General features: G+C 43.1%; 2 protein-coding genes across 5 annotated transcripts in view; one reads left to right on the forward strand and one right to left on the reverse strand.

Annotated features, from left to right (window-relative positions):
- Positions 1 to 26,234, reverse strand: part of tnfrsf21 (tumor necrosis factor receptor superfamily, member 21) — a gene marked incomplete at its 3' end in the record, with an annotated part of 221,673 nt that overhangs the window by 97,939 nt on the left and 97,500 nt on the right. For 3 of the 4 annotated variants that reach the window (XM_082505317.1, XM_082505315.1, XM_082505316.1), the window contains exon 5: positions 19,994 to 20,259. In XM_082505317.1, the coding sequence (XP_082361443.1) occupies positions 19,994 to 20,259 (266 nt within the window). Of the gene's footprint in view, positions 1 to 14,598; positions 14,728 to 19,993; positions 20,260 to 26,234 lie in introns of those variants that run through there. The other variant, XM_082505318.1, reaches the window with a different exon arrangement.
- On the forward strand, positions 864 to 10,068 carry LOC309689117 (uncharacterized protein). The gene is made up of 2 exons (XM_082505285.1): positions 864 to 2,150; positions 2,991 to 10,068. Exons 1-2 carry the CDS (start codon positions 1,241 to 1,243, stop codon positions 5,705 to 5,707), a joined length of 3,627 nt encoding a protein of 1,208 aa, XP_082361411.1. The 5' UTR covers positions 864 to 1,240; the 3' UTR covers positions 5,708 to 10,068.

Here is a 26,234-nt window from a genome sequence, read left to right on the forward strand (position 1 = left end):
ATCATCAAGCACCCCATCACAGACGACTCAGGAGAGTTCTTCCTTTGAGGACAATGCTGCCGTCGAAAGGAGTATACGCTATATTTTTAAAGAGAAAAAAATTCCTGGATCTCTTCCAGAAAATGTCATCTCACAGAAAATGGATCATCAGAAACAGCTCTTTCCATGTGAAACGTTGTGCCAGGTGTGCCCAGAGCACCCAAAACTTGATGAGGCTGTTCTAGTTACCAATAAAGCGAGGATTGTCAGCATGATGGGAGTGATTGAGAGTAAGTTTTAATGAATAAGATTAAACATCAGTGTGAAATAATTAGTTATAATTGTTCCTATACTAATGTTTTGACATGTAAGGAAGAGGACTCCCTTACTGCATTTATTTATATTGTATTGTCTGTATAGCACTTTAGAGCACACCTTTCACTTTATTAAAAGCACCTTATCAAGCACTTTATGAGCATTGCACTTTAAGCATGGATTTGCACACAAGAAGTTTAAATATTTATTGACTATTTATTGGGAATTTTAAAATCAGTTGGTAGCCTTGTTTCAGATCCTGCACAGCTGCTCCTCATCAAGGAATGTGGTGGTTGTCTGTCAGGAGAGAAGAATGGTGATTGAGATTGTGATTAAGGTTTACCAATAAGGAAAACTAATGCAAATGTGTGTGTGAAATCTAGGGATAAAAGTGGTGCAAATAAGTGTTTGTAAGTTAATGATTACTCACCTTTCTTGCCTGTGTCCTCTTCAAGGTGTTTGGGCAAATGTTTGGCCTTTTGTTGTGGGCAGTCTGAGGTACACCTGTGCACTACTCATGATGTCAGATCAGCATCCTGATGTGGCACACCTGTGAGGTGGGATGGATTATCTCAATATAGCAGATGTGCCCACTACCACACATTTGGACTGATTTGTGACCACTGTTTGGGAGGGATGGTTATATTGTGTATCTGGAATGAATTTTAGGTCTCTACGTCCATCCCATGGGGAATGGGAGCAAAAACAAAAGTGTTGCGTTTATATTTTTGTTCAGTGTATTTAAGGCTGCCAGTTGTCATTAGAGGATGGATTTTTGTGCTGTGAAGAAGCTCGACAAGTTAATTGTTTTAAGGAGAGCCATATAGCAAATAAATACTTTGTTCCACTACACTTTCCTTGGTCTGTCTCACTGTGTTTCCAGCCGCTAAGGGCTGCCCTGTTACAAGTGGTGTCAGGAGTGTGTCACTCATGCCACAGTGAGAAGATGATGACAAGAGGTGGAAGAAAGCCAGGCCAAGAGGAGCAGCCTGATGAAGGAGTTGGAGCTTCATCTGAGCTAGAGGCCATGGCAGCAACAAGCCCTGAGAACAAATTGGAGGAGTTGACAGGGTTGGTGAAATCTCTTATGCGGTCTCAAGCAGCCAGAGACCAAAAGTGGGAGAAGGATTTGTCACGTCAGGAGCAAAGGTGGAAAGGCATGCAGCATCAATTTCAGCAAATCCAGCTACAAGTTAACGCTGTAACTGATAAGCCTGACCCACCAGAGGCGCCAGCGCCCCCTACAACATCTGAAGAACAAGAACTTGGATTCAATGGTGAAGACATTCCAGTGGCCAGTGGGTCCAGGTCTTTAATTGAACCAAAACTTTTTCCTCTGTCACCAGAAGATGACATTGAACATTTTCTGACTACGTTTGAAAGAATGGCAAACGTGTGTCGATGGCCCAGAGATGAGTGGGCTATTCGTCTGGTTCCCCTGTTGACAGGTAGAGCCCGCACAGCCTACATTCCTATGGATTTAACAGACTCGGAGAATTATGATAAGGTGAAAGAGGCAATTCTGGTAAAATATGAGATCACTGCTGACACCTACAGATGCCGCTTCAGATCTTCGAAAGTTGAACCAGGTGAGACACCACGTGAACTTTATGTAAGATTGAAAGACCTGTTTTCAAGATGGATTAAACCTGAAAAATCAACTGTAGAAGAAATATCTGAGCAGATAATTCTGGAGCAGTTTTTGAGAATGGTTAATCCAGAGCTGGAGATTTGGATACGTGAGCATGACCCGAAGACTGCAAAGGAAGCAGCTAGCCTCGCAGAGGTTTTCACTTCAGCCAGAAAAGGAAGCAAGAGCACCTACTTCAGCCGGGAGACCCACTACGCCCAACCAAGTAAGTCCATTGGGGGTGAACAGGGTTCTGGTCAAGTTCAGGCTAGAAATCTTTCTAGTTCTAGGCAGCTCCCTTCCCATAGACCTCACAATGTGAAGAAATCCTTTAAGTCTTCAGTTCAGGATATTAAATGTTATCACTGTCATAACTTTGGCCATACACAACAATTTTGCCCTGCACTTAAGTCAAAACCATCTCTTTTATGTGCAGTTCCAAGACCAGCCACAGAGCCAGTAGGAAAGAAAGCTTGTACTGTCCCTGTTTTAATTAATGGGCGTAAAGAGGAAGCTTTGCTTGACTCTGGGTGCTTCCAAACTCTTGTACACTCTAGCATAATTTCAGGAGAAAAGCTAAGTGGGGTTGGGGCTACAATAAGTTGTGTGCATGGAGACGAACACAGGTACCCCACTGCTGAGGTTTACCTGACAGTAGGAGGTCAAACCTACTTGTTAGTGGTAGCTGTTGTTCCCAGTTTGCCATATTCAGTGATACTTGGTAATGACATCCCCACTCTTTTTGATCTAATACATCAGTCGGATTATGACCCTCAAGTGAGTGCTGAGAAAGACATTCAAGGCTTAGGTGATGAATCTGGAAGCTCACTTCCTCTAGATATGACAGTTGAGCCATTTAAATCCTGTCATGTAGTCACAAGAGCACAAAGTGCAAAGGAAATGATGCAAGAACTACCCTTTTTTGAGGAGTCTCTCGAAACGGAGCCAGGGAAGATTAGGAAGTCTAGGGCTCAGAAAAGACAAGAAAAGTTCAAAGGCTCAGGGGGAAAAGGTACAGCATTGTTCCCTAAGCCAAATAACCAACTTGAGTTTGATGTTCCCTCAGATTTAGGTGCACTCCAAAGAAGCGACCCTACTCTAAAACCCTGGTTTGAGAAGGTAACCGAGGTAGAGGGGGCTAGTCAAGGTCAGGTAAGCTGTCTTGCAGACACTGTTTACTTGATTAAAGGAGGCATCTTGTACCAGAGAAAGGGGAAGTGCGAAGCTGTGGCACTCCCACAACAGTTCAGAGACAAAGTTATGGATTTGGGTCATTCAATTCCATGGGCAGGTCATATGGCTTTTCACAAAACACTGAATAGGATCAGCAGCCGTTTTGTTTGGCCAGGGATGTATGTCCAGGTTTCTGAGTTTTGCCGTTCCTGTGAAAAATGTCAGTTGACCTCAGGTAAAGGAGTAGCACGAGCCCAGTTGCAACCGCTGCCAATTATTGAAACACCGTTTGAGAGGCTAGGCATGGATATCGTGGGCCCTTTAGAGAGGAGCTCCACAGGTCATCGCTACATATTAGTCATATGTGACTATGCAACACGGTTTCCTGAGGCCTTCCCACTCAGATCAATTAAAGCTCGTCACATTGCTAATTGTCTTCTGCAGCTTTTCTCTAGGGTAGGCATACCAAGAGAAATTCTGACGGATTGTGGAACGAACTTTCTATCAAAGTTTTTGCAGCAGGTTTATAAGCTGTTAGGGATAAAGGGACTTAAGACCACCCCGTATCACCCCCAAACGGACGGGCTAGTGGAGAGATACAACCAGACTCTCAAAAGTATGCTGCGCAAGTTTGTCTCTGACACAGGTGCTGACTGGGATCAATGGCTGCCATACCTTCTGTTCGCCTACCGGGAGGTCCCGCAGGTTTCCACTGGCTTCTCGCCTTTTGAACTTTTATACGGTCGCCAAGTGAGAGGCCCCCTGGATCTGCTTAAGGACTGCTGGGAGGAATCCAAAGCAGAGGGCGAAAACATCGCAGCCTACGTCATCACCATGAGAGAGAGGTTGGAGAAAATGGCATCATTGATGCAAGACAACATGAAAGCTGCACAAAAACATCAAAAGACTTGGTATGATCAGAAGGCCAGGGATAGGGTCTTCCTTCCAGGTCAGAAAGTACTGTTATTGCTTCCCACCAGCGATAACAAGTTGCTGACAAAATGGCATGGACCATACGAGATCGTCAGACAAGTGAGTAAAGTCACTTATGAGCTGAATATGCCAGAAAGAGTTAAAAAATATCAGACATTTCACGTGAACTTGTTGAAGGAATTCCACAGCCGACAAGAGCTGGTCTATCAGTTACTGGTGCGTTCAGTTAAGGATGAGGAGGTGACTGAGAAGTTCTTTCCAACTAACATTCAAGTTTGTGCTTCAGTTGACCTTTCTCATTTGTCTCCTACTGAGCAGGCTGATATAAAACCACTCGTGGACCCACAGCTCTTTCGAGAAACACCAGGTTTCACATCACTGGTTCAGCATAAGATACGGGTGAAGGAGGATGCACCCGTTCGACAAAAGAGCTACAGAATTCCAGAACGGTTGGTGCCAGTGCTGCAGAAAGAAATAAAACTGATGTTGGACCTGGGAATCATTGAGGTGTCAAGTAGTGAGTGGTGCAGCCCGATTGTTTTGGTACCAAAGAAAGATGACACCCTGAGATTCTGTATTGATTTCAGATATTTGAATGCAGTATCCAAGTTTGATCCCTACCCAATGCCCAGGGTGGATGACCTGCTGGAGAGAGTTGGATCAGCAACGTACATTACAACACTTGATTTGTGTAAAGGATACTGGCAAGTGGCTTTGGCACCAGAAGCAAGAGAGCTGACAGCCTTCAAAACTCCGTTTGGTATGTACCAATTTAAAGTCATGCCATTTGGTCTTCAAGGTGCACCAGCGACATTCCAACGATTAATGGACCATGTACTGAGAGATGTGTCAGCATTCTCTGCAGCATATCTGGATGACGTGGTGGTGTACAGCCAGTCCTGGGAAGAGCATGTCATTCACCTACAGAAGGTGCTACACTCCATCAGAATGGCTGGACTGACTATCAATCCCAAGAAGTGCTCCATAGCCAAGAGAGAAGTGGAGTACTTGGGCTTTGTAGTTGGCTCTGGGAAGATAAAGCCGCAGGTTGGAAAGATTGAAGCAATTCAGTCCTTCCCAGTTTCGACAACTAAAAGGAAGGTGAGAGGTTTTCTGGGTCTAGTAGGCTGGTACTGGAAATTCATACCTTCTTTTGCAGAGCGATCCACTGTACTTAATAACCTCACAAAAGGCTCAGCCCCTAACAAAGTGCGTTGGACGGAAGACTGTGAGCAAGCATTCAGAGACCTCAAGGAAGCAGTTTCCACACATCCAGTTCTACACAGTCCAGACTTCAACAAGCCATTCATCTTGCAAACTGATGCTTCGGGAGTTGGCCTTGGTGCTGTCCTTCAGCAAGAGGTGGATGGTGAAAGAAGGCCTGTGGTGTTTCTGAGTCGGAAACTACTCGACAGGGAGACGAGGTACTCGACGGTGGAGAAAGAGTGCTTGGCCATGAAATGGGCTATTGAGGCCTTGAGGTATTATCTTCTGGGACGTCACTTCACTCTGGAGACTGATCATCGTGCCCTCCAGTGGTTGAACCGCATGAGGGATGCGAATGCCCGCATTGCAGGATGGTACCTGTCTCTGCAGCCTTATGACTTTACGGTCCAGTATAGGCTGGGGAAGTCAAATGTGGTTGCTGATTGTTTATCTAGGATGACAGAGGACTGAAGCACTTCGCGCTTAAGAGAGGGAGGAGGAAATGTAAGGAAGAGGACTCCCCCGCTGAAGTTGACGGTAAGTGACGGAGGGAACGGTAAGTGACGGAAGTGATGTTGTAGGTGACGTCAGACGCCGGAGATTTTGGCGGAGAAAAAGCAAATGGTAGCATAGAGTTTAACAAAGGTTTTCCAAGCTTCAGTATTACCAAATATACTAATCAATTGTCATATAACTAACAACATCTGTTTTATCATCTCTAACACCCTGGAGGACAACGGGGAGAGTTTAGACGCTCTCCAAGATTACATCGACCGCTGTTTTCAAGATTTAGTAATGCATAAGGCCCAGAGTGCATCTTCCCCGGCCAAAATCGAGACGCCGTCATCGAAGAGAAGTCGCCCGGCAGACTCCCCCGGTACAACATCGCCTGCCGGCAAAGACATCGCAGAAATCCTGGAGTCAATCGACAAGCGATTGTCCAGTTTCGATGCGAGGCTGTCCCTGGTGGAGATTTTACACCGGGAATTTAAATCTCTGAGAGAATCCCTGGAATTCAGCCAGCAGCAGGTGGAAACGCTTGCCGCTGAAAATGCCACGCTACGGGAGTCGGTTAAATCTCTCACCGATAACGTGACCCAGCTAAACATTGAAAATAAAAAAATAAAAGAGTCCGTTATCGATCTACAAGCCCGTAGCATGAGAGATAATCTTGTGTTTTCTGGTATTCCAGAAACTGCCGGAGAGGACGCAGAGGCAACGGTGAAAAACTTCATTAAAATCCACCTGAAGCTGCCGGAGGACACCGTAAAGAACATCGACTTCGATAGAGTACATCGCTTGGGGGGCGCGCGGTCGCGGACCGGGAGACCACGGCCTATTGTGGCCAAATTCAGTCAATTCAAACAGAAGGAATAGGTGAAGAGTCGCGGCAGAGAGCTGAAAGGAACGGACTTCAGCGTGAACGACCAGTTCCCCAAAGAGATCCTGGAACGACGCAAGGTCCTGTTCCCAGTTCGACGTAGCTTCATCCAGAAAGGCTCCCGTGCTGTCATCGCCGTGGACCGGCTCTACGTGGACGGACAGCTTTACCGCGACCTCGGCACCACACCGTGGTTATATTAACTGCACTCCAGATAAGAACCCGCTACACTCTTTTCTTATTCACTCACACTTTCTCCTTTAACATGAGTTTAAGCTAGTAATATCAATATGATGTCATAGCAGATATAACACCGTCACCCTCCGTCATTGCTTTAATTGGAATGTTTCCGTTTCGTTTCTTTTTTTTTTTGTTGTCGCTCACAGTTCATGTGGTTTCTTTCTTTCTCTTGTCTTTCACTGCTGTGGTCACCTACTTCCCCACTCACCTACAAACAACACCCTCAATTTCTCCATATTTTCACAACACGATCACGCAAACACATCAGCTCAACGGCAGCACATTCACAACAGCCTCACAGCACGCACAGACTTGCAGGACACATAAGCAAGCCACGCTTGTTCATATTAGTGTATATTCACACACATAGTCAGACTTATGGAGTCTCTCACCACACTTCTTTTTCTCTTTCTATTTACAAACAAGGGATGTTTCCATATTCTCTCCACCTGTCTAAACGAAACACCCAGCATACATCATTAGACATACACGCACAATTAAGGGCATGCTGAGGTTTGTCACATGGAATGTAAATGGAGCTGGCACCAGAGGAAAGAGGTTAAAAATATTTAACCAGCTTAAAAAACTACAAGCAGATATTGTTTTATTACAAGAAACTCACAAACCTGTCACAGGTTTAAATGAACTTAAAACACCTGAGTTTCCTAACGTGTTTGCAGCCGGTTATAATTCTAGACAACGGGGAGTAGCAATTTTAATACATAAAAATGTTAATTTTACAGTACTCGATACAGTTATAGATCCAGAGGGTAGATTTCTAATTATTAAACTATCAATATTGAACAAAAAACTATGTATTGTTAGTATATATGGTCCAAATGTTGATGAACCCTCTTTCTTCCACGGTTTTTTTAGTGCACTCTCTGAACACCTTGATTGCACACTCATTCTTGGCGGTGACCTCAACCTTGGACTAAATGAAGAAATGGATAGGCTCAACACAACAGGAACTCAGCGTAATTGGCAGTCCACAAATATAATCAAACAGTATATGAACGACTTTGGTCTTTGCGATGCATGGCGCTCTCTTCACCCCACCAGTAAGGAATATACTTTTTTCTCGCATGTTCATCACTCTTACTCTCGTCTGGATTATTTTTTGGTCAGCAGCTCACTGCTGTGTGACATTTCAGACACTGAGATTCATCCTATAGCTGTCAGCGATCATGCTCCTGTATCTTTAACACTAATGCACAAGAATAATACTACGCCAAGTAAAAACTGGAGATTTAATATATCACTACTTAAAGATGAAGACTTTATTAAATACTTTAAAAAGGAATGGACTTCATATTTAGACTTTAATGACACTCCCGGAATATCTGCTTCTGTTCTATGGGAAGCAGGGAAAGCTGTGATGAGAGGTAAAATAATTTCTTTCTCATCACACAAAAAGAAAGAAGAAAACAAAAATATTCAGGAATTAGAAAAAAACATCAAATCACTAGAAGAAGCCTACGCGTCCCACCAAGATCAGGAAACATTGAACAAAATATGCAAAACAAAACTAGAATTAAATGAAACTATTAATAAAAAAACACAATTCCTTATACAAAGACTTCGCTTGCAGAATTTTGAACACAGTAACAAATCAGGTCGATTTCTAGCTAACCAGCTAAAAATAAATAAAGAAAAAACAACTATATGTGCTGCTAAAGATTTATCGGGGAACACAATATATGATCCTGGAAGAATAAACAACATTTTTAGGGATTTCTATGAAACTTTATACTCACCACAAATAAACCCATCTAAAAATGAAATTGATCTGTTTCTTGACAACGTAACTCTTCCAAAATTACTAGATAGTCAAGCAATGGAACTGGATTCGCCACTGACGCCAAGTGAACTCCAGGAAGCCCTGATAAGTATGCCCAATAATAAGGCTCCAGGTCCAGACGGCTTCCCTGCAGAATTCTACAAAGAATTCTGGACAATTTTGGCACCAGTATTCCACAGCATGTTGCAGGAAATCGAGGAAAAGGGCAGACTACCACCAAATATGAATTCTGCCAACATTAGTCTCCTGCTAAAACCAGGCAAAGACCCTTTATTTCCCTCAAGCTATCGTCCAATTTCTCTTTTAAATGTAGACCTTAAAATAATCTGCAAAGCTCTCTCAAAGAGATTAGAGAAAATGACCCCCCTCTTAATTCATCCTGACCAAACTGGTTTCATAAAAGGTCGGCACTCCTCAACAAACACTCGTAGATTACTTAATTTAATAGACTACTCATACGATAAAAACATCGAAACCATAATATTATCTCTAGATGCAGAAAAAGCATTTGACAGAGTTAATTGGAAATTTTTATTCGCAACTTTACACAAATTTGGTTTTGGAAACTCTTTCATAAACTGGATAAGAATATTATACAATTCCCCAACGGCTCGTATCAGAACAAATGACCAGACATCCTCCAGCTTCTGTCTCCTGAGGGGCACCAGACAGGGATGCCCACTCTCCCCTTCACTTTTTGCAATTTTTATCGAACCTCTAGCAGCAGCATTTAGACAGGCTACAACAATTAAGGGCATAAAATGTAAGAACATAGAACATAAAATCAGTCTCTATGCGGATGATGTGTTGCTTTTTCTGCAAAACACACAAACCAACCTCTCTGAGGTAATTACTTTAATAAACTGGTTTTCAAGAGTTTCAGATTATTCAATTAACTGGCCAAAATCTACAGTTCTCCCCATTAACTGCTCCTTCCATAATTCTTCCTCTGCCCCACTGCAATCCGGAAATATTAAATATTTAGGTATTAATGTCTCTCCTAAGCTTTCAGACTTAACTAAACTAAACCACATCCCACTTCTAAAGAAAGTAGAAGGCGATCTGACTAGATGGAAATCTTTACCCATATCACTCATGGGAAGGGTCGCCACTATAAAAATGATGATCTTGCCAAAAATAAATTACTTATTTTTGATGATCCCTAACAAACACACAAGATTGGTTCAGATCTCTGGATTCATATATTTCCAAATTCCTTTGGAAAGATAAACCCCCGCGTATTAGCTTAAAAACGCTACAAAGAACCAAGGATAGAGGAGGATTAGATCTGCCTAATTTTCACCAATACTTCTTAGCCAACAGGCTTCAGTTCATCTCAGAATGGTTAAAACATACCTTCTTAGTTGAGCCCTGGCTAGATGTTGAACAGGCACTATGCAAGGATCTAGAGATTTCAGACCTACCATTTATTAGCTCAAACATCAAAAGACATGAATGCTTTAAAAGTATCAACATCAGCTTTTCTCTAACAGCATGGTGGGAGTTTCTAAAAATAACGGAGTCTTCATTAATCCCATGCAAACGTACACCTATCTGGAATAACCCTGACATATTACAAAACAATAATATGATTAATTTCCCAGAATGGAGTTGTAAAGGAATTAAATACTTAGAACATATATTAGAGGGAACAGAATTTATTCCATTTGACAGACTAGTTGAACAATATGGGATCAACAAGACAAGGTTTTTAGAATATCAACAAATTAAATCCATAGTAAAAAAGAAATTTAACCTCAGTCAAGTTGAATTACAAACACCACTAAGTGCGGCACATTTTCTTACTCTTAAATCCCCCAAATTATTATCTAAAATATACAGAACACTCTCTAAATTAGATGAATCAATATCCCTTCCTACTGCAAAGTGGGAAGCAGATTTATCAGTCAACCTAGACCAAAACTTCTGGTCTCAGATTTGCTTAAAAACTTTTAAATTAATTAAAAATCCCAGTCTGCAATTAATACAATACAAAATACTTCATAGAGTGCACTATACAGGTCATCGGATGTTCAAGATGGGCTTTACATCTTCCAACAACTGCTCACACTGTCAAGGCAATACACCAGACAATTACATCCACGCTCTTTGGTTCTGTCCACCAGTGCAAAAGTTTTGGCGCGAGATATGTGAATACTTATCAAAGTGTCTGAAATGTAACATTCCAACTTCCCCCTTAGTGTGTCTACTGGGCAGCTTAGATAATGTCACTTCAGAAAAGAATATAGCCCATATGATCTTCACTGCCCTATGCATAGCCAAGAAAACAGTCCTCATGAACTGGAAAAATAAAAATAATCTTAATTCTAACCAATACAGAAATTATCTATTAGATTACATTAGTCTTGACACAGCCTCTGCCACCACATTAGATCAATTGCTCTGGGCCCCTTTTATCAGCTCCATCACCTAGTGGGGGTGGGGGGTCATAGTTTGGTCCCGCCTTCACTGTTGTGATTGGTGAGGGGGTAGGGACAGGCTTAGGGCGTCGGGGGGTTCCCCGGAGGCATCTTCCTTGGGGGGCTCAAGGAAGCGGTCACGTCCGGTTGGGGGCTCTGTTGGCTCTCAGGTGACTGTTTCCTCGCGGCTGCGTGCAGCGGGGCTAGGGGAGGGTCTGTGCTGACGGACGTGGGTTACTGACCTGGCAACCTGGCTGCCCCTGGGTGGGTCCGGGATGGGCGTGAGGTTCTGGGGGCGCTCCGTCTCTGGGCTGGGGCCCGGGCCGGGCCTCGGGGGCTTGGGTCCTGGTTGGTGTGTTGGCGGGGTTGTGGGCGGGTGGGTGCATGGGGGCCCGGCCCTGGAGCAGGGTGCCGCCGGTGCGTCGAGCCGCCTAGGGGGCTCTTCAACTGGTGGGGGGGATGGTCACATCTTGCAGGAGCTTTCTTCTCTTCAGGAACTCTTTGCAGGAGGGGGAGATACAGGAGAGGTGGAGGAAGATCTCAGCCTGGGCGTTTACCGTCTTATGTAGTCTGGAAGATGTGTGGATGGTGGGGTGGGTGGACTGTCCAGGGCTCTGTGGAGCCGGAGGGCGCTACTGCACTGGGCCCCGGTCTGATGGGCCTGGGCCCCCCTTCCCTGGCGGGTCGCGAAGGGTGGGAGTGCCTACTGGGGTCAGCGGGGGAGCTGGCCCCAGGGAGGGGTCACTTGCCCCTCCCTTCCTTCCCTCCCCATCTCCAGCTGCCTCCCTCTTCCCGCTCCTCCACAACCACCCACACATGCAGGGCCTTGGAGTGGGGGTATGTCACCAGGGTGCAGAGGAGGCTACCCCCCCCCCCCCCCCCCCCTGTCCCCTTCTGGCTGCCTCTGCCTCAATTTTATCCCACAACTTAGACATTCACATTATTCACACTCTCATTACACATACATATAGGATCTTGGGGGTGGGCACAATCACGGAGTCCAAATTACCATCAGGGTGTATACCTCACCCCTGACGTCGTTGCCCACCTCTCAATTTTAAATACACTTAGTCATTGAGGGCTAGCAGGAGGGACTATGCGCTTACCTGCTGCTCCTTGGCAGGTAGCTCCATGCCCTCCTGGGTTTTAATTGCACCTTAGAACACATATGCATCAACACTACAATGAGCGGGTGGAGGGAGGTTTGGAGTCTTCTCCCACCCCCATTCTCTGCGGCCTGCTGGAGCGGGAGGGCTAGTAGGAGGAGTTGGCCGTCCGACTGCGGTCTGGGGTGTGGGGCCTCCCTGCTGCTGCGGAGTCGGGGTGGTCTGCCTCTCCCCACCGCAGGGAAAAGGGTAACACCACCTGGGTCTGGGTGCAATTCCCCCCTCCAGGGGCAAGGGTACCTAGACCCGGTTTGTAGAGTACGCTTGGGGAGTGTGATTGTGTGTACAGCGTCTCTTTATGTCTGTCTCCACGTTGGTTGAGTGTGGAGTGAGTGCATATGAGAGCATGAGGGTGGGAATGGATGTTTGTGTCTGTGTGTGCCTGTATGTCTGTGTCTATATGTCAGGTTGGGTATCAGACGCCACCTCTCTGGGGACACCTCAGGCCCTCCAAGGTTTGGAGGCCTATCTCCACCCACCACCACTTCCCCTGCCGGTGGCGGACTCCCTCAGGTGTCGGTGTGTTGGTGGTTCTTTGTGTCTGGGGGTGGGCGTCCGGGTACACACCGGCTCACTCCTTGGCGGCCGCTTGTCGGGGCCTGGGGCCTGGGGCTCGCTCGGGCCCCTTTGGAGGTGGGGTGCCCCCGGCCTCTCGGCCTGGGGCTCGGTCACTCAGGCACAGCTGGGGGCCGGCGGAGCTCACGGGCGCGTCACTGCAACTCCCCCTGACTTCTGCTCCGCAGCTGCTGGGCGAGCCCTCATCTGGGACTCTCCTCAGCTCTTACTGGAACAGTGGCGCGGCTGCCCCTCTGTTGGTCTTCCATGGTCTCTTGTGTTCTGGGGGCCTCTGGATGTCTAGAGTTTTGATCTCCTCCATACCCGCTTCACACCCTGGAGGACGGGGCTGTGGCCCCCCCACACTCCCTAGCAGATCATTACATGGAGAAACCTTTGGAATGCAAGCATGCTGATCCACACAGGTATGCACACATGGGTATTCACAGACGCGGACTAAAGCTTTCTTGGCTGCTGCCTCAAAGCACACTGTGCGCTGTCTATCTTGCGTGCTGCACAATATCGTTTATTATTTAGTAAATATTGATATCTATGACTAGCTAGTTTATTGTGATGGTGCTTTGTTTTCTCTATTATTATGTTGCTCTTTGTTGTTTGCTGTCTCCTCTGTTTGTTTGTTTTTGTTTGTTTGTTTTTTTTTTCTCTCCATACAGGTGACCCAGGAGTTCTTTTTTTTTTTCTCTCTATTCCCCCCTCTTCTCACCGTCTCTTCTCCCCTTTGGTTTTCTTTCTTTCTCTCCCCCTCTTTCTCTCATTCATTCCCCCTGTCCTATTTATTAAAAAATAAAATAAAAAAAATAAAATGACAAAGGATGAACTGAAGCTCTGCCATCACGTAATGTCGCATACTGCTGTTTCTGATGTCATTTAAAAAAAAAAAAAAAAAAAAAAAAGGAAGAGGACTCCCTTACTGCATTTATTTATATTGTATTGTCTGTATAGCACTTTAGAGCACACCTTTCACTTTATTAAAAGCACCTTATCAAGTACTTTATGAGCATTGCACTTTAAGCATGGATTTGCACACAAGAAGTTTAAATATTTATTGACTATTTATTGGGAATTTTAAAATCAGTTGGTAGCCTTGTTTCAGATCCTGCACAGCTGCTCCTCATCAAGGAATGTGGTGGTTGTCTGTCAGGAGAGAAGAATGGTGATTGAGATTGTGATTAAGGTTTACCAATAAGGAAAACTAATGCATGTGTGTGTGAAATCTAGGGATAAAAGTGGTGCAAATAAGTGTTTGTAAGTTAATGATTACTCACCTTTCTTGCCTGTGTCCTCTTCAAGGTGTTTGGGCAAATGTTTCCCCGGGGGTCCAGACACCATTTAAAGGTTCCGGGAGAGACCATTGGTAAAGAGAGTGTGGTGAATCTTTTTGTGCTTGGGTTTCTGGGTTTTTATAATATTGGGTTTGGTGTAACATTAAAGTGTGAAGTATTTATTAATATGTAAATGTGAAAATGTATTTATGTATTTATTTATTCTTATTGATATATTGTATACTGTGGTGGAAGGTTGGGATTTAAGAATTTACCTGAGAGTGGAATAATGGTTAAGTCTGTGACAGCTGAACATATTTAAGGCTGCCAGTTGTCATTAGAGGATGGATTTTTGTGCTGTGAAGAAGCTCGACAAGTTAATTGTTTTAAGGAGAGCCATATAGCAAATAAATACTTTGTTCCACTACACTTGCCTTGGTCTGTCTCACTGTGTTTCCAGCCGCTAAGGGCTGCCCTGTTACATGACATTAATGTGATTTGTCTTTAACAGATGTTTCAACACACCATAGATTGTGTCCTCAGTGCCAGATGGTCTACAGATACCAGGAGTGGACAGATGGGCTTCACAACTTTGACAACCACGTTGTTTTGTCTCTTGAACTCTGCCTTCTTTTGAGAGAAAATCTGCAGGTGAGGATCACAAAAATAAAATATACTCATCTGAAGATGGGAAAAATGTGTTTGTGTCATTATATGTTGGTGCCCAAATTTAAATATCTGTGTAATCATTAGGGATGGGTATCGTTTAGGTTTTATCCGATACCGGTGCCAAATCAGTACTTTTGAAACGGTGCCGGTGCTCAAACCGGTGCTTAAAGAATGGAGAACACAAAATTGGTCCAAAAACCTCATGTTCAGCTGGTTTTTGTAAAAAGATAACAATGTTAGCCTTTTCTGCAGCTATGGGGCATATATGGTATCACTCTTGGCTGGAGGCAGTGCTTAAACAATGGAAAAAACACAAACTTTATCCAAAAACCTTTCGTTTAACTGTTTCCCTCTTTTTCTTTGGTCATTTTAGCCTTTTTGGCCAGGGTGAAGGGAGCATCTGCCATCAAACAAGAAGACAGCCGCATGTAGCTATGATGATGATGTTTGCTAGTTCACCTTACATGCATTAATGTAATAACGTGGTTAGCCTCACGTTACTCACGCAGAGAAGAACGGTTGCTGCTGCCATCATCATCCATCATCATTTCTGCTACACTAGCAAGGCTAGGGGTCAGGACTCTCCTCTTCGTGTTTTTGGGGATGTTGCTAACTCCGCGTCTGATAACAGGCACCACACCCGCAGTAGATGCACTCTGTGTGAGGTCTCGCAGCAAGCTATCAAATACAGCGCATTTCTTGGCTTTAAAAAAAAAAAACGCTATGCGTCGCCAGGTGTTTCATCGGATTTGAGGTGTTACCTCCTTTGACAGTATCACAGTATCAGCTTAAAGCACTTGTTGCAGGCTGCTGAGTTTGCATATTTTGCTGTGAAGTACAGCCAGACTTTTGACCGCTTCGCCTAGGGCATTTTTAATCTGTAGCTCTGCTCTAAAAGAACGTACGTACCTGGACCCGCCTACTATCCTCAGAAACGTAAAATGATTGGCTAGAAGTGTATCACAGCTCAGGACCTTCTTGCTGTGCCACCGTGCTTAGATATTATTAACATACAAATGCAGTAGTATTCTGGTATATAACCAAAGATCATTAACGCAGAGAGTGTTTGTAGCAAACCAAAGGCTTGGAAAGATTAATGATTTATTATCCATTTTCCTAACAAAATATAAAGAAATACATACTTATAGAACTTTAATAAACATAAAAAAGGCATGTCTCAAGACCTTTTCACTATCCTCTCCAAACAGCAACGGTGCAAAGGAAGATGCAACACTAGGTGCTTGGATAACATAAGATGTTCAACACATCACTGAAGAAACATTTTTCTCAAAGCCAAATGTACCCCAGATGATGTCTAAGCTACAGCACGCTAGCAGGCTATTCTTTCAAAGCTTTGTAAATACTCTGATAAATAACATCTAACATGTTTTGAATCACATAATACAGCATCCGACTTTAAATACTAAGTACTGTCATGTATTTTAGACACAGGCTACAAATGTCACCAAAAAAGAATAAATAACTGAAAAGCTCCAATGAACTGCTGCCTACTCTGTAGTTTACACAGTGTTCATCTTGCCCTCAAAGAGACTAAAATCTCATCCAAAGCTTTTTAGATGTCAACTCTATCTGTCCAAGTGAAGTAACCCAGAGGGATCAGCTTCAGAGGGACATATTGGAAAGATGTTCTCCAAAATTAGCTGTCAGTAGAAGAGACATTCAGAGAACAGAGCTGACGATGTGATGTGAACAGAGGTGGGTAGTAATGAGTTACATTTACTCCGTTACATTTACTTGAGTAAGTTTTTGAAAAACATTTATTTTTAAAGTATATCTCCAAAAGTTGATTCTGTTCATCTGGACGTAGCGTTTTGTGGGAGAAACGTTTTCTCACTCATCCCAATAACTTCTTCAGTCTCAGCTGACTGCAGTTTTCCCCAATCTTATAAACAGTACATTTGCATAATGACTGAAACAAGCCCAGAGAAGGAACAATGAGCTGGGAGGTCAGTTCCTTAATCTTAATTATGCAAATTCTCATGACCATAGAGATGGCACGATACCACTTTTTTATGTCCGATACCGATATCATAAATTTGGGTATCTGCCGATACCGATATGAATCCGATATAGTGTTTTTTAATCAATAAAACTGTTTTTTAAATATCTTGCTGCATTTTGTATAAGTTCATACTCAAGTTTAAAAAACAACAACACTAAAGCTATTCTGTTATACCTGTATGCAAAAAAAAATATTTCATAGTTCAGCAATACTGATCAATCTAATAAACATAAACCTACACCATCCTCCCTATTCTGGTATTTTAAAGAGTACTTAGCGTAAATATTAAGCAACCTAACTTCCAGCAAAAAAAATAAAAAATAAAAAATAGGGAACCACTCCTCACGCGCCACCTCATGATGCTTAATCGACATAATCAACCTTAATTTGATGCAGTGTGAAAAGAAAATACACAGAAATCAATTATTTTTCAAGAAATATTAAATAGATTCAACATCTTTCTTTAACAGAACTGCAGACTGCACAGATGGTACCTTCCCAAAGGAAAAAGTACTATAGCTTACTAGGGTATATATTAGACATAATAGTTACTATATACAGTAATGGACTTCTATTCATTTTAGATCAAATTAAAACTTTGGGTGTCAGATAATTATTTAATAAAAGCTAGACTTTTTAAATGAGAATAAGAAAGAAAAGTATTTCTTTGTGCCCCCCTTTTCCCTGTTAATGCCTTACCTGCCCCCCTGGCTAAACTTTGCTAGATCCGCCCCTGCACAGTTACCAGCCGTCAGCTACGTAGAAAAGGATCCTGGTGTAGAAAGTAATATTAAATAAATTCTAACAACAGCTTAAAACAAACAAGAGAGACGGAGTCGCGACAGAAAAGCCGATCAGCTGATCATTAAGCAGTTTCATGATTGAAGTAGCAGCAGGAGAGGGAGGGACAGAGAAGACGCAGTCGCTCCATAAATCGGTTGTTAAGCTTAACGTGGGAATGCTTTACAAACATTCAGAAATGAACTTACACACTTGCTTTACTTCTCTCGGGGATAACTTTGTCGGAGATGAAATGCCGGCTCCAAATGCTGAACCAGACCACCGACAGGTCTCGCACACCACAGCCGCTCTATCACGTGATGCATACTGCTCCGACGTGCTAAGGTTATGAGGCGAGTTACGGCGTGTCGCAAGTTTTGTGAGGTGCTTTTGTGATATTTAATGGATTGGATTACATTTTTTATTTCTCTCCGATATCTGATCCAGTAATTTAGGTCAGTATCGGACCGATACCGATACGTAATATCGGATTGGTCCATCTCTACCATTGATCAACAACCACTGACCAAAACCCACTGATCAAAGACCACTGATCAATGGCCATGAGTACCATTCACAGAGAGTTGAGGAATGGCTGCAATCACAGCATTGTAAGATGGCGAAAGATGTACCCTTAGGCCCCCTCCTCGATTCAAAAATGGTCTTTCCCTTTTCACGTAAATGGCCTCCTTGACTCCGCGCTCAAACCAGCGTTCCTCACTGTCCAAGATATGTACATCCTCATCCTTGAAAGAGTGTCCGCTGGCCTGTAGGTGTAAATAGACTGCAGAGTCCTGGCCTGACGAGGTAGCTCTTCTGTGTTGTGCCATCCTCTTAGCCAGAGGTTGTTTGGTTTCCCCGATGTATAAATCCTGGCAATCCTCTTGGCACTTAACAGCGTACACTATGTTACTCTGTTTGTGTCAGGGGACCCCATCGTTGGGGTTGACCAATTTTTGGCGCAGCGTTTTTAAAAGCCACAGAGACCTGGTGTTTAGAAAAAATGCGTCTCAACTGTTTATAAGATTGGGGAAAACTGCAGTCAGCTGAGACTGAAGAAGTCACTTGGATGAGTGACGAAACGTTTCTCCCACAAAATGTTTCTCCCACAAAACGCTACGTCCAGATGAACAATTTCAACTTTTGGAGAGGTACTTTTACTCGGCAATATTTGGCAAAATTTGACTCATTACTTTGTTTTAAATAATCAGTTTAATAATTAATAATAATAATGGATACTTTATTGATCCCCATGGGGAAATTACTTGTTTTTCTCTGTATTTGACCCATTCACTCAGTGAAGCAGTGGGCAGCCCACTAAGCAGGCGCCCGGGGAGCAGTGTGTAGGGACGGTACCTTGCTCAGGGATACCTCAGGGTAGCCGTTAAGTGGATTCGAACCGCCGACCTTCCGATCATGGGGCGACCACTTTACCTACTGAGCTATCCCTGCCCCAATTACATAATACTGCTAATAATGGATCATTCTGCCAGTGGAGTTTCTTGTAACTCCTTTACCAATCAGATGCAGTCACATGACCAGTTTGAAACTGTGGCGGACAGAGCGACCCAAGTGTTTTAAAGTAGCGTGTAGATACATGGAAAGAAGAAACACATGAAAACATGGCAGAGTCAACTGTCTCCGCTAGAACTGAAGAGGATGAACACCAAGGGTGTTCATCCTCTTCAGTTGGATGAACACCATCCAACTGAAGAGTTGGATTGTTTTGTATCAAAACAATACAAAGATTGTTTCACTTAAAAGCAGTACAAAAGAACAGCTATATTTTCAGTGTTGGTTTCTACAGTGTGAGCCAAAGCAAACAGACTTTTCAGCGTGAAAAAACTCAACTCATGTAACCTGTGGAAACGTGTCGCAGTAAGTTTACTCTAAATATATTTTTAGCTTTGGTTAGTTTGATATCAGTCTTATGTTACATGTTATGTTCTAATGTTTTCTCTGAGGCTGCTGTGCCATTTAGAGCAAAAATGAATATAAAGTTCACAGCATATCTCGTCACTGGAAATGGTTTGCACTGTTTATATATTTATATTATTTACTGTAGATATTGGTTAAAAAGGCTTTATGTTGTGAAAAACTGAAATCTGGAAATTAGAATTGTACATATACATATATTCTATTTGAAAATACTAACATTTGTATATTTATTTATTTATGTTTGTCTGATAGCATTTATTTAAAAAATACATTTTCACCAATTACTTTTTTACTCTTATTTGGGCAATTTTTTTGACAACTACTTTTCACTTTTACTTGAGTAATAATATTTTACTATTTTATTTTACTTAAGTACAATTTTTGGATACTCAACCCACCTCTGGATGTGAAGATGTGAAGACAGCAACATTACAGATATCCTCAGTGAAAACAGGGCAGGGGGGCAGTAGACTGTCTGTCCTCGACATTAATTAGGCCTACCTGTGGGTTGTCCTCCATTACACAGCGGATCTTTTCCACCACATCGATGCGGCGCTGCCGGTGCAGGGCGTTGATCAGCTTGGCCAGGTTGGCATCGCTGTCCCGGATCGTCCAGTGCTGCAGCGCAGCATACGCCCTCTCATGATCAGAAGAGTAGCCGTTGGAGAAGGCAGCCACCTCACGCTCTGTGACATTAGCCAGCGACTGATAGATGTCGATCCACTGCGTCCCCACCTGGGCTGCCACGAGCTTCAGGATATCCACTCCTAAAACACCAAAAGATGGAGAAAAAACAGTTAGAGAACACATGTGATCATTTGTTCAGGAACTAATGGGTTATTCAAAGAGAAAAACCTTATTAGTTAGTGGGGAGAGGTAAATTGATTGCACTAATCACCAATCTTTTTTTTTTTCGTAAGATTTATTTTCATTTTTAAATTTGAAAAACAAACAAAAAAAAAAACCAAAAACAAAAAGCTCACAATTATGACACAAAGCAAATATCTACAACTCACTACAACATGGCAAGTTATTGTGACTACAGGAACACTCTTAAGTGTATATTCTTGTTTTCATGCCATTCAAGGATAATTCCAAAAATCTGAAAACCAAACACAAAAAGTAATAACATAATAATAATAATAATAACATAACAATATTGGTAATTACAAGAAAGAATTAGGAGACAGTATGCAAGACAAAAGAGAACAAATAAAATCAGCAAAACAAAAAGTATAGAACACATTATACGAACTTTTCCCACCCTCCCCCCATCCCTCTAACCTTGTATGGCTCTCAATCTCCTTACATTCCTATATCTAGACAGTTTATATTCACACTTATTTATAGAAACTCTTGTGTTCAGGAATCAACGCACTTCACGGTAAAACCACATCAATCAGGAAGTCAAGCCAGGAAAGCTGAACCGGGGATCAATTTAAAACAGACCCAGGGGCAATTAAGAATTTTGAGTCACCACTATAATCTGTCAAGTCCAGAGACGGTAGTACTGCCAACAAGGGGCCCCAGATTTTTTCAAAGGTTTCATACTTCCCTTTTACACTACGATATCTTCTCAGGTGTGCAGTAGGACACTATGTCTGTGAAGGTTCTCAGTCATCCAGGTCATCGTAGTCAAAGGAGGACACTAGCTCATTAATCCAGTGTCTCAGTGTTGGAGGATTTTCAGATTTCCAATATAGCAGAATACATCTTTTCAACGCTGTACTCGCAAGTAAAATAAAATATTTCTTCTAGTAATTCACATTAATAGAAGCTGTGTCACCTAGAATCCATAGTTTTGGGTACAGTTCAATTGGGATTCCCATTACCCTTGAGATTATTACAATGGCGCGTCTCCAAAATTGTTCTATCACTGGGCAATTCCACAGCATGTATATCTGGAGGGAATAATTACTCAATTTTATGTAGTCTGTAAGGGGTGTAATATATCCTATGAAATATGTTAAATTGCATTTGCCTGTGTCTTATAGAGATTAACATGGTCTGTGCCTGTTCCAATAAGTGGTGCCATTCTACCTCTTCATAAACATAGCCCAGGTCTGTTTCCCATTTTCTTTTTATGGATGCTTTGTTGTGATCAGGTAACTTTTCACTGATAATAGCATATATAGAAGATGCTATTCCTTTTATTGACTTGCACGGTTTGGTGCAAAGATGGGTTTCAAGAGAGGTTTGTTTTGGTATCTCGGGGAATGCCCCTTTGGATTTCTCTTTGAAGAAACTTTGTCTTGGAAGTTTAAATTTTTCTTTTAGTTGTTGAAAGTCAATAAATGTATCATTATTTTATAAGTCAGCAACACTATTGAACGCTGTTCAATACTGAAGAAATTTAAACTTCTTAAAATTATGCAAAATTGCAGAATATTGCAGAATATTTTTAAGGTTTAACGGGGCGATCGTGGCTCAAGAGTTGGGAGTTTGCCTTGTAATCGGAAGGTTGCTGGTTCGAGCCCCGGCTTGGACAGTCTTGGTCGTTGTGTCCTTGGGCAAGACACTTCACCCGTTGCCTACTGGTGGTGGTCAGAGGGCCCGGTGGCGCCAGTGTCCGGCAGCCTCGCCTCTGTCAGTGCGCCCCAGGGTGGCTGTGGCTACAATGTAGCTTGCCATCACCAGTGTGTGAATGTATGTGTGAATGGGTGGATGACTGGATGTGTAAAGCGCTTTGGGGTCCTTAGGGACTAGTAAAGCGCTATATAAATACAGGCCATTTACCAGGCCAAGGTTATCTGCTATGAAAAGCCAGACCAGGAAAATCTCCTTCATGTTTTTCTGTGTTTTATTCTCAGTTACTTTCACACAAAGGCATCTGCTGTGATTTTCACAATTCTGATGAAATCTCATGTGTATCAGTACTGATAAATGATCAGAATTATAATATTTCTGACTGTCTGAGGCTAAATTGAATCAAATCAGGACTTTGAGAACCGGAATCGAATGGATTATAGAAATCAGCGATGATACCCAGCCCTACTGAGCAGCCTAGGCCTGAGAGAAGTGGATGTAGCTGCGGGTAATAAGAAAAGATGAAAAGAACTATTGATAACTTTTTTGTTAAGTTAAGGCCTGATCTGCCTGAAATTCATAGCCAGTGCTCTGACACGGTGCCATCAATCTTTGAATGCTGAAAAAGCACAGTGTATCCAGGAAACACATATGATGCAATAAATGCACTGCCCAAGTGTCCCCTCTCCCCACTGCCTTTCAGCAACAGACAGCAGCAAACAGGTCGTCAGAGGAGGCCAAGATGATGATTAAGTTTAACATTTTCTACAATATTGACAAAGCACTTTAAGCACAAGTTTGTTAGTTAATAATTTAGAAATGAATATTGTCTGTATGGACTCCCCCCCCAAAGAAAGTGCACATGTAAAACTGCGGTGTTAAGCGATGCGGTTGAAAAATTTGAGTGCACATAACTTTTGTGCCGGTATGCCTACATTTCTGAAGTTAGGCATACCGGTGCGCCCATGTCAAAAAGTTAGTCTAGAGCCCTGACAGCTGTCTGCCGGCAGAGCCCGCAGGCACGTCACTGCAACCCCCTCTGGCCTCTGCGCTGTGGCTGCTGGGTGACCTCTCATTCAGGGCTCTCCTCAGCTCTTCCTAAGAGGGTGGTTCGGTTGACCCCCTGCTGATCCTCCTTGGGTCCTCGTATTCTGGGGCCTCTGGATGTCTGGGAATGATCTCCTCCATACCTGCTTCATGCCCTGGGGGACGGGGCTATGGCTTCCCATACTTCCTAGCAGATTGTTACATGGAGAAACCTTTTGAATACAAGCGTGCTGATCCACACAGGTGTGCACCTGTGTGCACACCCGAGGTGTACACACGGGTGTTCAAAGACACAAACTACACCTGTCTTGGCTGCTACCTCAAAGCACATTGTGCGCTGTCGATCACATGTATAATAACATGTAATATTCAGTATCTACTGTTAGCTAGTTTTGTGATTGTGATGGTGTTGTATTTATTATGTTGCTCTTTTTTGTTTGTTTTCTCTTCTGTTTTTTCTTATCTCAATACAGGTGATCCAGGTGTTTTGTTTGTTTTTTTCTTTTTCTTCCCCCTTTACTCGCCATTTCTTCTCCCCTCTATTTTTCGTTCTCTCCCTCTCTTTCTGTCATTCTTTCTCCCTGTCCTATCCTCCAGTCATGTCTGTTTGACGGGACGTCTGTAACAACCGAAAATCCAATCAGATAAATACATAATTATAATAAAGGTCAATCAAATGGACCAATATGGCAAGGCCATGATGATCCAATTGGTAAAGTAAATCCGCTTGGCATCTTTCTTGGCCTACAGACAACAATTTTGATGGCTAAAGATCCAAACGGGACAGGCAAAAAAAAAAGAAAAAAAAAGTGCCTGACATCACATTATTTGTTATGATATTGTCACGGCTAGCAGGGCAAGCCGTGTGAGTTTTAATAGATGACCCAAGATGCAGGCAGCTTCAGATGCGAGTGAGCTTTGTTAAAAAGGATGGACATACAAACTGGAATATAGCAGGCACAAAACAAAACCTAAGAGAACCTAAACTGGGAAAACTAACAAAACTAACCTGAAACCAGAACAGAGACAACAGAGGTAGACTTGGGGAAGCAACACAGAATGAAGCAGGGAGGTGACGGAGGGAGATAACGCAGACAAACCAGCAACAGGCAGGAGAACACACAGGGCTTAAATACTCACAGGCGTAATCGTGGGATGGGAGACAGGAGGAGAACACACCTGGGAGAAATCAAGGCTGACGAGACACAGACGTAAGGCTGAGAACACTCACACGAGATAGAGACCTTCAGAATAAAACAGGAAACTCACAGACACAGAACCAGACAAGACACTGAACTTAACAGACAGATTCACAAGCAGACACTGTGACACCATGCACAGACAGAGGGAACACAGCAGTGGGAGCAGGCAGGCACAGAACAGAAACCTAACAAATGGCAAACCTTAACAAAAGACATAACCAGAATAAGCAAGAACATAGAATAATATAAGGAAACACAAAACACTGAGTCGTCAGACTCAGGAACATGGCAGATATTATACCGGGTAAACTTCTCTCCAAAGCCCATAGCCTCCAACATTTGAAATAGAAAGTTTGGCTCAATCCTGTCAAATGCTTTATTTGCATCCATAGAAATTATTAGCAGGGGGTTTTGATTTTTTTGAGCAGTATTCAATATATGGCGCAAACGTCGTACATTATCTGCTCCATGCCTGTTTTTCATGAAGCCTGTTTGGTCAGTGTGTATTATCTTAGGCATGTCTTCCAATCCAATGTTGTGATTTCCAATCTGTCAGGCTCAGGAGAGACTCGGAGGCAGACTGTCACTTAAGTTCACAATTTATTTACACACAGACACCAGGTGCGGATATATACAGGTGAGGGGGCACAGGAAGAGGGTCTCCGGGGAACACAGGCACGGCAAGGGGGCGGGCTATGTACACAATCCTTCACTGAAGCTCAGGTAGCTCGGACTCCGGCTTTTAGCTCACCAAACGGTGGTCCTCAGGCTGGCGAGAAATGAGTGTTACACAATAATCCAGTGAAGAAGCACTCTCAGCAGCCGCCTTAAGAAGTGAATGAGATGAGACGATTGTTTGCAGGTGTCCGAGCTAGGGGCTGGAGCCGTCATGACTCCGCCCCGGTAAAGCGCAGTGCGCAGGAGGGGAGAGAGAGAGACGCAGCACAACAAAAACACTTGTAGCCATACAGAGTCAGCCGAGAAGGCACAGGGTCATGACACAATCAGTCTGGTAATTTATTATTTTCTAAAGCTTCTATAATCATATTCGTGACTGGGGTCAGTAATTTATTTGAGAAAACCTTATAATAATCGACTAAGAATCCGTCTGGTCCAGGGGTCTTATTATTTTGTAAACAGTTGACGCAGAGTACCTCCATCTCAGATATATCTGCATCAAGCAGTTCTTTGTCCTCATTATGTGATTTGGGAAGGGCTACTCGGCATTTAGTAAGGCTGTTGTGTTTTTTTAGATGTTTTAATGCGACGAATCTCTTTGCAGCAGTACTGTCAGCCCCTTGCTCAGTTTTATAGAAATCTCATAGAATCGTTTAAACTCTGCATTTATGGGTGCTGATTCGTCAGCCTATAACAGCTGTAGTTTTTAGAGACACAGAAATGGCTGTGACAGATTTAGTCATCAACGAATACCAACTAATACATCAACCAGTCACAGCTGCACTGACAGCTGTCATTCCTGAAGCAATCTCCCATGAATCATAAGTGTGTATCAGTAAATTCTCTCAAATAGCCTTAGGCGTCACATTGTACTTCACAATCTCCTTCAGACACACACTGCTGCCTCTTCAGACTCTCTCTGCTCTACTTTCACTGACTCTTATGTGACTTTTCAGTGAAACTTAAACACTGCTTCATCTGTTTGTAGGGTAAATATACAGTAACTCCCTTGTTTTGTTTGACATGTGTGTTTGTTTTGTGTCTGTGTGTGTGCACTTGTACAGGTTTTTACCAGATGTAGTTTTAATGTCACACCTTCCAGTTACAACCTAGTTAAATGTGAAATGAATACCACAGAATGTCCATAAGGTGCAGTTGCAGTCTGGCAGTGGGAGCAGTGTGACAGTTCAACTGTTTAGGAGGGAAATGGCGAGAGGAAAGAAACTGTGCCCATGTCGGGTGGTCCTGGTCTGCAGGCTTCTATACCGTCTGCCAGAGGGCAGCAGGTC

Source organism: Aulonocara stuartgranti (assembly GCF_965226115.1).
Source record: "Aulonocara stuartgranti genome assembly, chromosome: 15".
Classification (NCBI taxonomy): Eukaryota; Metazoa; Chordata; class Actinopteri; order Cichliformes; family Cichlidae; genus Aulonocara; species Aulonocara stuartgranti.

Bases quoted from the DNA above. Each gene is read 5' to 3' on its own strand.
- LOC309689117 (XM_082505285.1), top strand. From the start codon at position 1,241: ATGATGACAAGAGGTGGAAGAAAGCCAGGCCAAGAGGAGCAGCCTGAT. The intron at 2,151-2,990 runs GTAAGTCCATTG...ATGTTCCCTCAG, and splicing joins GACCCACTACGCCCAACCAA to ATTTAGGTGCACTCCAAAGA.